Source organism: Diabrotica virgifera, chromosome 9 (genome assembly GCF_917563875.1).
Source record: "Diabrotica virgifera virgifera chromosome 9, PGI_DIABVI_V3a".
NCBI lineage: Eukaryota > Metazoa > Arthropoda > Insecta > Coleoptera > Chrysomelidae > Diabrotica > Diabrotica virgifera.
In genome coordinates, this window is record NC_065451.1 from 103903946 (window position 1) to 103917306 (window position 13361).

The 13361-nt window shown below is 32.7% G+C and overlaps 1 protein-coding gene across 1 annotated transcript; it reads right to left on the reverse strand.

The window, feature by feature from the left end:
- Positions 1 to 1850: 1850 nt before the first annotated feature.
- On the reverse strand, positions 1851 to 2537 carry LOC126891196 (uncharacterized). The gene has a single exon (XM_050660379.1). It carries the CDS (start codon positions 2535 to 2537, stop codon positions 1851 to 1853), a length of 687 nt encoding a protein of 228 aa, XP_050516336.1.
- Positions 2538 to 13361: the final 10824 nt, after the last annotated feature.

Consider the following 13361-nt stretch of genomic DNA (forward strand, 5'->3'; position numbering starts at 1 on the left):
TTTACCTAAAAATGATTTTATTAACGTTTCGACGCCCAAGTCGGGTGTCGTTGTCAAAATACAAAATAATACTAAATAAACAAAAATGTTGTTGCTTAGTAAAAAATTCTTCTAATAATTTATTTAATCTGACTCATTTATATCGGCAATTCAGACACGTATTATACATTTTAAAGTAGACGACTTTAAATTATTAAATTCATCTTCAGTTACAGGATTTTCGGATACCGGCAAATCATTCCAAAAGTTCATTCTGGTAATGGGAATAATTCCACGAAGTCGGTTTATAAGAGTGTCCTTCCTATTTTGACTTATGCCGCGATATGTAACCCTATACTCTGGGTATTGGGATTTTGAAGGGAAAAAAACCGATAAAATAGGGGAAAAATAGGAAAGAAGCGATTTATGACAGTAATGAAGAGTGGCTTAGCTCAGACGAACAAATCAAATAGGCAAAGAGACACTATATCTCAAGTGAGTGTTCGGGCTAGCTTCAATACACTGAATATTGGCTTTGAGATATGCGAATAGAGAGATGGGATAATGAAACGATGAAAACAAGAAAATAAAATGAGACAGGTTAATACAAAAATTAAAGGCAACTAGATAAGAATGCTGGAGATCGATCGAGATAAGAGGGACGATCTTACCAACTGACCACTACCTACTTATGTATTTTGGTAGGTTCAAGGTAGGTATCGGAGTCCCCCAAAAGTAAATTAATCAAAGGTAAATAGTACTATGAAATGCAAGTAATATAGGTAAAAATTAGCTTAGCTTTTACAATCACTGATCCAAATCAAGTCCAATAGGATGGGTGAGGTCCTCGTGGCTCCTATAAAGTCCAATGTAAGGCTGTTACTGTGTGGAAGAGCTCCTGTATCAAGTAGAGGTGGTAGATATTGGTATGTTTCTGTAGGTTAACAAAAAAAAACTGGTTCTGGATATAGGGACGAACTCTACAAAACAAGATAATATTCAATAAAATACCAAAGTCTCAATCAAATTGCAACAGTATACATTTTTAACATCGGATCGACCCCGTATTTTTTTACCAAACAAACAAACATCACCAAGGCACCCTGTCAGCTTGTGACAGACGCTGTCAATTTGTTGCAGCTGCGCGTTGGTTCGAATATTCTCGAAGGTACTAATTATTTTTATGTTAATTATAAAAACAGACAAAAACTCCTATATTACTCTATCGCAAAAAAACATGGTCAAAGAAGGTCAAATGATATGAAGGGATATTACTGAGATTTTTACCGTGTTTCTTCACAAAAACAAAATGAAGCCATAAAGACAAAAAACATGGTCACAGAAGGTCAAATGATATGAAGGCATCGCACTGAGATTTTTACTGTGTTTCTTCACAAAACAAAATAAAGACAATATCAGAGAACCGTTTTATCTAAAATAAATGATCTCTAGGCTTACCTGAAACTAACATGCAAACTTCAAAGCTTCCGCCATAACAGCATTGCTCATTTCTTCATATACAAATTATTTAATATTTACTTGCTTTGTCAATTGATTACTCCAAAGATTTATTGAAAACTCTGTTTTTTTTTGAAATAGTTGATTGTATGTAATTTATTCGATGGTATTCATTGGTTACAGAAATTCGTCCCTCTGAAGATTTTACGTTTGCATGTTTACTGTTGAGCGAGCTTCGACCTGACTAAATCATAGATCCTCGTCGGAAATTCGACTTCCCTTCGACAGTGGACAAGCCTGCGCGGTCGACGGAGGAATGTAGTTCTACGCTGATCGCAAGCGTCGCACAAGGGTTTATTAAGGGGACTTTGAATGGAATTCTAGTTGAATTTATTTAATTAGTAACGTAATCGCTACAGATAGTCGATCTTGCTTTTAGGCTTTTCCAAACCATTCTTTTGGTGCTTTGCTACTAAAAAATTCAATACTATAGCCTCTTGTTCATTAAATGTGCATTTGTACGACAATGACTGATTTCCTCTTTCAAAATCAACCTGCACCATATTGTTTAAATATGGCCGAGGATTTATTCTGCTTAATTTATACTGAGAACTTTTGTTTTCCCAGTTGAACAAATTGTTAATTTTCATTTCAATTAATTTCACTTTGGACGAGTTAGCTTTTTGAACAGCATCTTTATAATCTTCGAAATCAAACACCTTTTTCATTTGCTTTAGGGACTTTTCTACCTGTTGGTGAAATGAGTCTGCCAACATAAATGTATGTCCCGGTTCAAAAAATTTTAGAGATAAAGATTTTAAAGCGACGTCAGAAGAATTTACCAGATACACACAGAAACTAAAGAAAGCCCAGTTTTTATTTTGGGCTGCACAGTTGTCCAACCACAAAATAACATTTTCCACGTCTCTGTTATCCAGAAAAAAAGCATAGAAGGCACTAATAAGGTCTTCTTTGGATCGTCCCGATATGGCTTCATGCCAAACTACTGCTGTGGGGAATTGCTTGTGTTTTCTTCCTATTGGAATAATACTTTCATTGAATGCTATAATACGAGGTACGAAAATCACCTCCTTAAACATTTCGCACCGCGGGAGCATAATGACCTAAAAAAATATTACTTTGGGAGAAGAAAACAATATAATGTGATTAGGGCTGTCACGACTAATATTAAGAAACATGTTATCGAAACGTCGCGTCAGGAAGAAATTCAAATTTCCTGTAACTAGCATCGGAGATGGTAGTTGCAGTAAATTGGAATTTACTGCAACTTCTAAAGTAGCCGCCAGCCGCCCATAAGCCAAAAAATATGTTAAACATTATAATATTTTCTTACCTTCTGAAGATCTGCTGAACATGCCAATGTGTTGGGATTATCCGCTTCTGCATCAATTTGATATTGGTGTCGAGCTGAGTTTGCCTTTTCAATATGTTTATTCCATGAATCACACTAGGCGCAATCATTTTCAATATTTTCGGGATCATGGTTGGTGTTATTTTTATGGTTTTTGAATGCTGCACAAGAAAAGCACTCTTCATGTCCAAGTGCAGCGAATGAAATGTTCATTTTACTGATGACTTCCCTATATAAATAATAGGAGAAATTAATTGTTGGATGTTTCTCCTTGAAGTCCTTGTACATAATAACTATGGTGATATCACTTGGAAGGTATCTCCTATTTGGAGCGTGCTCCCTCCGGTAGTATGAAATTGTAGGCTTGAAGGACTCTATATGCTCTCTGATTATAGAGCGATCTATCTTTTTCGAGGAACTAGCGGTACCTCTTTGGGATTTTTTTGCCTTTAACTGAGATGTAGTAGTGGAAGAGAATGCACTTCTGATAATTCGATCATTGTTTGGCAAATATCCAAGGGTGGCCAAGAAAAATATTTTACATACTTCCTGTATTTTACCGTTATCATCTTTGAGCCTATAGGTAAAACTCATTGACCGTCTTGGATTTAAAGATACTTTTCTTTTCGCATTTTTCTTTTCCGTCATATTTAACACAAAAGTTTTTTGCTCTAAATTCGTTAATTGCCAAAAACTTAAATGTATATTTGCACGTTGTGCTTCTGAAATTTTTTTAGTACAGCATTTTTTGCACTTGCTTCCACATGGACCTTTCAGTAAGAACTTATTTTCCTTGTCTTCTAATTTTTGTTTTTTTCTACTCTGTAAAGACATACTAAATCTTCTTCGTTTACGTAGCTGTCCAGATTTTATATATAAACTGGCTTTTCGATTTTCGGATTGCTAAATTGCAGCATCAATCATGTTATCGACAATTTCGGTAACCAAGTCAATAACATTATACTGGTTATTGTTATTTGAATTTGTATTTATAGTGTTTTCAGGACAAATAACTATGTTTTGTTGGATAATAATCGAAGGACGTCTAGGTTCCTCATTTTCTGATTCTGAAGTTGATGAACTAGGCGACGATGGAATCACAAAATCTGGATCATTTTTTTCGCAATTTTTTGTTAAGCGGGTTTTAGCATTTTTTTCTTTAAATTCCTTTAATTTACTGAGCAGTTCTTTATTCTGCTCTGCTAGCTGCAATATTCGCATAGATCTGCTATTAGAATTAGCAGCCATTGCCCTAAAAAAGGCTAGTTTAACAAACGAAAAGGCTACGAGTAAAAAAATAATTTCCAAGAAAATAAGTGTTGGTATAGATCAAAATATATTCAAAATGGTTTTTCTAGTTATAAAGTGTCTGACATTAAATAATTGGTCCCTAAATAATATGTTCTTTATTTTTTATGACAACATAGATCATAAGTATGGTAGCTACTAATTTACGTCAAAAAAATGTTCATACTGTGGTATTATTTTTTGTTTTACATTGTAATTAGAGTTAAAAAAAACATATCTTTTTGAAATGAAACCCCGTATCTCCATAAATTGCCAATTTACATAAGAAAATCATTAAACACAGTAGTAATTATAATAACTCCAAATATTCTAATATACACAAAGCTTTAAAGAGTTTTTAGCTTCTTCTGTAACATTTACAATTTTGGAGTTACGAGGTATTCGCATAAGGCCGACGAAAGGACTAGCTATTTGGAATAACAATAAATTTACAATTTACTCACCTTCTTTTAAAGTCCTCCACCTTCACCTTCTTTTAAAGTCTGGGTATCACTTTAACACTATAAGGATAACGTTTATTTATTTCTAAGAGAACAATACCCACTGTCCCAACAGAAGCAACAAATGGCAAACAAATAGATTCTTTAGGTTATGTCAAGCGTCAAAATACTAGATTGCCCGCCAAAGCCGGTGTTAAATCAATTTGACGTATCTACTTCATTGTTAAGTAAATATGTCGCATGTACGCCGTGTTAGGTTTATTTGTCGTATTTAAACTGCAAATACGACATATATACCTAAAAATATGCAGTTTGGACAATTTGGCTTAACCAAGTGAGCATAATTTCACATACGACAAACAAATAATATGGTTTAATTGGCCAGTAATGAATGTTTTACGATATTTTGATCTAACAGATATAAAACTTTAATATGATGTGAAATACCAGAAAATTTAAAAATTACCAAAAAGTGCAGATACGACTCTTATGCTTAACAGGGCAGAACAGGACTGTTGTTATATTGTATATCCTGTTAAAGTATAACCTTGCAAGGTTATAGTCACATACTATTCAATTTTTAACTCTGAGATTGTGCAAATCTAGGTAGTTATTTTTAATAAATATTTACTTGTCTTGTATTATTCTTATTATTCCTTTATGTTCACATTTAATGATTTAATATATGTAATATAGTTTTGACAGCAGTGTAAGATACCTGGGAGATTGGTCCATCCCATCTTCTGGCGCCCTTAACTTAGTCTATTTTATTTATCTCCTATATTCTTCTATTTTTACTATATTATTATATTTATTATATATATTTTCTGAGCATCTATTCTTATCTTCATATTGTCTTTTCTAGTCGTCATCACTATCTACTTTGATCTACTGTTCTTTGACAGGCATGCAAATTGGCCGTATCCATCCGTGAGTGTCAAGTTGTCGTTCTCTTGCATATATCACTAGCCTAACTCCATTCAGTTTGCCTCTGTCTATTCATACTTCTAATATCAATTTTTCCCATCTCCTTTCATAGTCATCTTTTCAAATCTCATTCCCCATACAAATACTACTGCAAAAGTAGTATTTTCTTACCTCAGCTTCTCTAGTAGAAGCCCCCTTCAATTTTCTTACTCTAGCTATTTTTCTTTTGACTACTTCTGTTGGAGTTTATCTTTCTCTTTACTTTCACTCCAACAGCAGTTTTCTTTCTTGTTACAATATGCCCTTCTATTTAATCGGGAATCCCTATGTAGACATTTCTGGCCTACTATATTTTTGCTATTTATTACTTGGCTATTTATTACAGGGTGAGACACCCTGGATTCACACCTAATATATTCATTTCATTAACAATTATTCATTTTATTATAGAAAACGGTAGCTTTAAGACAGTAGTCAAAATTAATCATGAGTCATATATTGAAGTACATGTATAAATGAGAATTTACATGTCCTTTAGAAGAGGAAAGCGAATTTAAAGCAGCTGCAGAATTTTAAAAGCTTGAAGGGTTTCATTCTCCCGTGAGACAAGAACCTTTCAAAAGGCAAAGAGAGGATCATTTTACCTTGTTTTATTCTTCTGTAAAACAAGAATCCTCAAATAGTCAGAGAGACGAGACAGTTACCTTGACCTTGACCACAAAATGTAAAAAATCGAAAGATATCTCAGTGGCAAAAAAATGTGGCTAAGGTGATAAGGAATAGTGGTCAAAGTTATGCTTCGATAACAATCACGAAATAAGACGATGGAACCAAAGATCTAGTATTAGTCACTCGTAAGGCTAGAACAATGCGACCTCCGTGCAATGCTGATAAATGTCGTTATAAATGTTCAATTAAGTTTGCAGATGAACAAAGACAGAAGATTTTCGACAATTACTGGAGTATGGCTGATCTTCAAAAACAGAATGTATTGTTGTGATCTTAATTTTGAAATCTGATGCTGTTCTCAGATGTAATTTATTTTAATTAATTAATAATTATCTCATTAATCAAACAGATCAAATACCAATATAGTGTCAATCTCAGGGCTAAATTATAATATCAATTACTTACTTTCGTGGCTTCAAAATATTTCTCAGTGGATTCCTAATCGGGATAGATAAAAGAGAGTAAAATAATACACACATATGAATTTCAATTAGAAATTACAAAATCGTTTATTTTATCTAAATGGCATTCAATGCTTAATATTTCTTATACCTTATCTTTCTATCTTTATTTAATATAACATTTACAAATATGGGAATCTTATTTCTTTTTGTCTCCAAGTTATTTTATTTAAAATGAACTATTATGATTTTTCAGTGATAAATTGATTTAGGTTTGATGAAAAATTTTTAATAATGATTGTGTGCCCCAATTTTCAACGTGGTATTTAATACATAAACCATACATTCATGTCATAACAAAATAGACTGACCTTTACTGATGATTGGACAATGTCTTCACACAAAACACGTTTCCTCCTATCTTGGGTTGCGATCAAACGACTCGTACCAGCTTCCCAGTAAAGCCTCTGCTTCTTTCTGAAAACTACGCCTCGTACAGCCCTCGTTCCTGCCGTCTCCTGATTCCGTGTTCTACCTTTTTCAAACACTTCAACAAAACCGGGATTCTCTAGACTCAAGGAGTTATATACTATCTCGACTCGGCCTAACACTCGTTCCACGATATCTTAATTTTTTAATTTTAAAAAAAACAAACTAACTATACCGGCGTTTCACTTTTTTTGTACACTCTTCTCGAAAACCGGCCTTCGCCTTTCGATCGCCAAAAACATTCTGCCTTCACATTTCTCATCCATTCTCCTGCTTCCAAATTACCCCTTCCAGCATTCAAAAATCAACCAATCCCAAGCAACTTTCAATTATCCGTATTTATCAACACAACTTTCCTTTTTCTAAATATCTTAATGGATTTCAAGAAAAATAATATTCCCCATTTCAATTTTACTTTCTACATTAATACAACATTTACAAATTTAATGACCTGTTATCTTATTCACTAAAGTATTAGTTAGCGGTGGTTAATGACCAATCCTTCCGCGAACACTTTCTTTGTACACATCACTCTAATTGTTTATTTGAGTCGTATTGTTCCCGCGGTTCGTAAACACTTTCCGAATCACTCTCTTAAAAGCTACCTAGACATAATTTGTTTTATACAGGGTGTTTCAAATTTACATCCCCGTGGTCGAGAAAAATGAAAACCTTTATTTTAATTTGACTTTAATTTATAATTATAAACTTTTATTTCTTATAGCAATTAGGAATATAACAGTATATTGCACCTTGTACTACAAGCATAAAACCAAGATACCGGTATTCAAATTAGGTGAAAAAAATCCGTTGACTTAATAACGCATTTTTTCACATACTCAGGAGAAAAATTTAGTGTTTGCAAATCCTTCGTTATGGCAACTCTTTGCATTAATTCTCAAGTAATTATTACCATTTTAAACAAACAAAATAATGCAGTAAATGGAATAATACAGGCAGATAATCGAGGCAGACACGAAAAACATACAGTGTTCCTGAGGAGTGAAAACAAGAAGTGCGTAATCGTATTCGATTTACTCCTCGAATGGAGAGCCACTAATGCCGATCTCAATAACAGAAAGAATACATTGAAGGAGGAAAAACTATTGCCGACCTACACAGAAATTATGAGCAGCGCTGCAGATAATTCGGGAAACCTAGCGTAAACTATTTAATGTACTCCAATCTATTCAAGGAAGAGTTGTAATTCATTTTTTTTATTCCAAAAAAGATAAGTGTAATTTTTACAAGGGTTTTATTATTGCCTACGATGTAGAAGAACAAAAACTTCAGGAACAGTACAACAACCGTATCGAAGAAAACTGGTAAGAAAATATAAGTGCATGGATAAACATTCTCCAGATAAAATTGTCGCTGTTTATGATATGCAGGCAGCATTGCCATGCCCACTATGTATCAAAACTAAGTGTATATAATTTAACATTGTACGAGCTTAACGGAAGCAATGTGCTGTATGTGGCACGAAGGTCTTGCTCACAGAGGCGCAAATGAAGTGGGTTCGTGCGTTTGGGCTTATTTGCAGTCTGTGAATACAAAAAATACTGAAAATGTAGATAGATGTATTTTATGCTGACAACTGTTTATGACAAAATAAGAACCGCTTCGTATTTGCTTTATACATTAATGCAGTTTCTGTTCTGGAAAATATTAGGTCCATCACCCATAAATTTTTAATTAGTGGTCACACTCAGAACGGGGAGATCACGTTCATTCTATTATAGAACGTTGAATTACATATTTACGTAACCATATCAATATGTAACATCTTAGACAAGCAAAGAAGAAAGGAAATCCATTCACCAATACCTGAAACGTGTTATGAGATTTTTTTCTCTGAAACAACTATCAAGTGATATGGGGATGAAGGATTCTTTTAAGATGAAAGAAGGTGGTTCAGTCCCTCTCTCAGAAATATGCGTTTTAAAAGTTTTTAAAGAAAATCCTAGTCACCTGGGAAATAAAATGTTGTGCAAACAACAGGAATTTAATACCTTAAACGTTCTTTTAAACCAGAAAATACAAGCGCACAGTTATTGAAAAGGTGATTAAAAAATTATGGTACGGGGTGAATTACCTTACAGAAGTGACATAAGTCAACTCTTGCCCATTGCCACCACCTCATAACGCAACACACAATTCGTTGGAGGTGAGAGCACAGGTGTTGCGGGCTAGCTTTTATACAGTGGAGATGGGATGGATTCCCAATTTTACGATTCTGATGTTAAATGGGCGCCAGACAAATTCATGCTCCAAACACCAATCCAGTGTACCTAAATTCCCGAATTTGCCAAAAGAATCGGAATAATACACCTTTGACACTTTAATTGAACACATCTATTGAACACTTTTTAAATTACACTAAACTAACCACAGTACACACTCCTACCTCGTATAAAGGCTCCTATGGGGAATAACAAATGACTATTAAAAAGTGTCTGCTCCCATTGTTTAATAATATACAGGGCGAGTTTCGCATTTTGACAGAAATTTGTATTCGTCATAATTTTTGAACGGTCAGATCGATGTGTCTCTTATTTTGGTCAATCGTTACAATATTACCACCTAATCAAATGATTTATTCAAACTAGAAAAAATCAGGTCCGGCTTTAAAAAATTAGTTCATTTGGGTCTTAGAAAAAATTTCACCCTGTATACGCGTTTTGAAAACTTGAAAATATGAATTTTACAAATTAGACAAGTAGGCAATTAAAATGGCATATTTATTTTTTTCCGCACACGATTACTTAATTTTTTATAAAAAAATCAAATTTGACTATGAATTAAAAGTTTACTAAAGTGAACCATAGATTTAAAACAATTAACTTTTATTACAAAAATTAATTTTTATTGAACAAATATTTAATTTATGTTACCACTTAATCAACTGATTTATTCAAACTAGAAAAAAATCAGGCCCGGATTTAAAAAATTAGTTCGTTTTGGTCTTGGAAAAAATTTCACTCTGTATACGCTTTTTGAAAACTCTAATATGAATTTTATAAATTAGACAAATAGAAAATTAAAATGGCATATTTATTTTTTCCCCACACGATTAATTAATTTTTTATTAAAAAATCAAATTTGTCAAAATCGGAATTTTAACCACCTAAAAATAAAAAAAGAAATGAAAAGGTTTAACTCGCTACAACTCTGTTCCATTTTAATATTTTTTTCTGAAATTTTTACATTAAATCTCTTACCATTGTGAAGACTATGAAAATTGTTGTAGACTTTCAGTCTTCTTCTCGTAAAAGTTATGAATTTAAAAAAACAAAAGGTGCAGATTCGTGAATTGTAAAGTTAAATCGCAAAAATTAAGTGAAAAATTTTAAAATTGATCTATTTGATCATGTCTATGTTAAACTATAGCGTCCAAACGAAGTGTTATGGGGAGTTTAAGATCTAGACGTGTTATAGAAAAAAAAAATGGTAAAACTTTTAATTTTAAGAAAAACGTTGTTTTTGTAAATTAATTTTTGTAAAAAAAAGTTAATTTTTTTAAATCTATGCAAAAACTTTGCCAAACTTTTTAAGCATAGTTAAATTTGATTTTTTAATAAAAAATTAAGTAATCGTGTGGGGAAAAAATAAATATGCCATTTTAATTGCATATTTGTCTAATTTGTAACCATATTTACGTAACCATATCAATATGTAACATCTTAGACAAGCAAAGAAGAAAGGAAATCCATTCACCAATACCTGAAACGTGTTATGAGATTTTTTTCTCTGAAACAACTATCAAGTGATATGGGGATGAAGGATTCTTTTAAGATGAAAGGTGGTTCAGTCCCTCTCTCAGAAATATGCGTTTTAAAAGTTTTTAAAGAAAATCCTAGTCACCTGGGAAATAAAATGTTGCGCAAACAACAGGAATTTAATACCTTAAACGTTCTTTTAAACCAGAAAATACAAGCGCATAGTTATTGAAAAGGTGATTAAAAAATTATGGTACGGGGTGAATTACCTTACAGAAGTGACATAAGTCAACTCTTGCCCATTGCCACCACCTCATAACGCAACACACAATTCGTTGGAGGTGAGAGCACAGGTGTTGCGGGCTAGCTTTTATACAGTGGAGATGGGATGGATTCCCAATTTTACGATTCTGATGTGAAATGGGCGCCAGACAAATTCATGCTCCAAACACCAATCCAGTGTACCTAAATTCCCGAATTTGCCAAAAGAATCGGAATAATACACCTTTGACACTTTAATTGAACACATCTATTGAACACTTTTTAAATTACACTAAACTAACTACTAAAACTAACCAAACTGAACCAAACAACGACCCCTGATCACTGGGTAAATTACCTAAATATGGGTTGCAACAAAAAAATATATAAACGTATATAAAAAAAACGCAATTTATAAGTCTCCAGACACAATCGTAGAGCTCTGCGAATGGTAAAGTCGAGTACGCGTAGCCGAAAATGAACAATCGACTATCCGATCAAGAGCCGTGTACATAAGAAATTATAAAAGAAAATATTAATAAATAAAAAAAAATTCTTATATCTACAAAAAAAAAACAATACAAATATATTAACGCAACTTAAATTATCAAATTCTACAAATAAAAAAAAACGATCACCAAACTAAATGTTAACAAATCAGAACCGTCAAAGTAAATATTTAAACTTATCTGAGATCCAGTTCTTCACCCTCTTCCAAGACTCTTAGACCCACCGGATACAAAACTCTTTAACAACTTCTTAAACAAAATACAACGTCTCACCGGAATTTTACAGATCACACAAAAGGAAGCCTTAAATAAAAAACCTCGTGGAAAAACCCTGAAACAAAACAAGCGTTAATCCCACTATGAAAATTCACAAGCACCCCTTAAACACCCCGGGGTGGGATGTAATAAAGAATAGCTTGCCCAAAATCTATGGGGTCTTCCAGCTTTCAGAGAATCACGTGTTTTCAGCGCAACTTCAATAGAGAAATCCCTTTTTGGCCTCAAACCAGACATTCATTCGTATCAAATCGAAGAAATGACACCAGAGCCGTAGCAATATATCCTCAAAATCAATTTTATTAACTCCAATGATTACTAGTTTATGCAAAAGCCTGATTTATAGATCCCAAATTAATGGATGGATCAGATAAATCCTTATTTTCAAAAAAATCAGACGTTTAAAAATTTCGGCAGTGACATTCAAATCAACAATTTCGATTTTACAAGATTGCTAAGTGACCAACTACGTCACATCCTTCCTTTAAAAATAGAACTTTAATTTGACAGATTAAAAGTCTGTCAAAACATAAAACGAACAAAAATACGATAACCAGAAGCGGTACCATATTTGATCCGAAAAGGAAGAATTGTCAACGCTATTTATTCAACTAGACTCAAACAAACGTCAGCTATAGAGTAAATGACCAATTTCAATGACAATATAAAAAAACATAAAATACCTACAAATCGAATTAATGAATTCACCCTATTTTATTTAATCAAATAGATGAAATTGTTTTTATTACAAAGAATGTTCTAGCTTATAAATACTTTAATCGTGTACCTGAGATGATTTAAAGTTAATTAGTAATTTTGACTGTAACACCATAACAAAAAGAGGTAAAAAGATTTCTCACATATTACCTAACAGAATAACTAAAAGTGTCACAATTAAACAAGAAAAGCTTGATGATGTTAATAAACTGTTAAAAACCACTTTAGAGATCAGTGGCGGAAATCCCTGAGCTAAATTATTTTAAAAACGTTCCAGCTCTACCCGAATATGATAGTGAAACTACAGGTGGTGAAGAAAATAACTCCATACCCGATGAAGTATTTGATTTTGTATTATTCTTTGTGCTTGCTTAGATTTCAATATTTTTATGGTTAATATGTAAATTTTAATATTTTTTATTCATCTCATTTGTTTTAATGTTTTAATCTAATATCATCTAATAGTCTTTAAAACTAAAAGACAATAAATACGTAACGTCATGTTTTATGGAAAACATATTTTTATAATAGAATTGACTTTTACATTTCCTGAGTCCGTACCCCAGTAAGTAAGTCATATCAAACTCGCCCAACCTATTGCAATATTTCTGACTCTCCTAAGTCCAGTTCGCTATTTTTCAATATTGCTCAAATGCATAACCATTATATCAAATGTGGCTAAGTCCTAGTAAAACTAATCAAAAATATGTATTTACATACACTGTGAATTTAATTTAAGTTTTGATTTGTCTGTGTTGCAAGGCCTATTATTGATA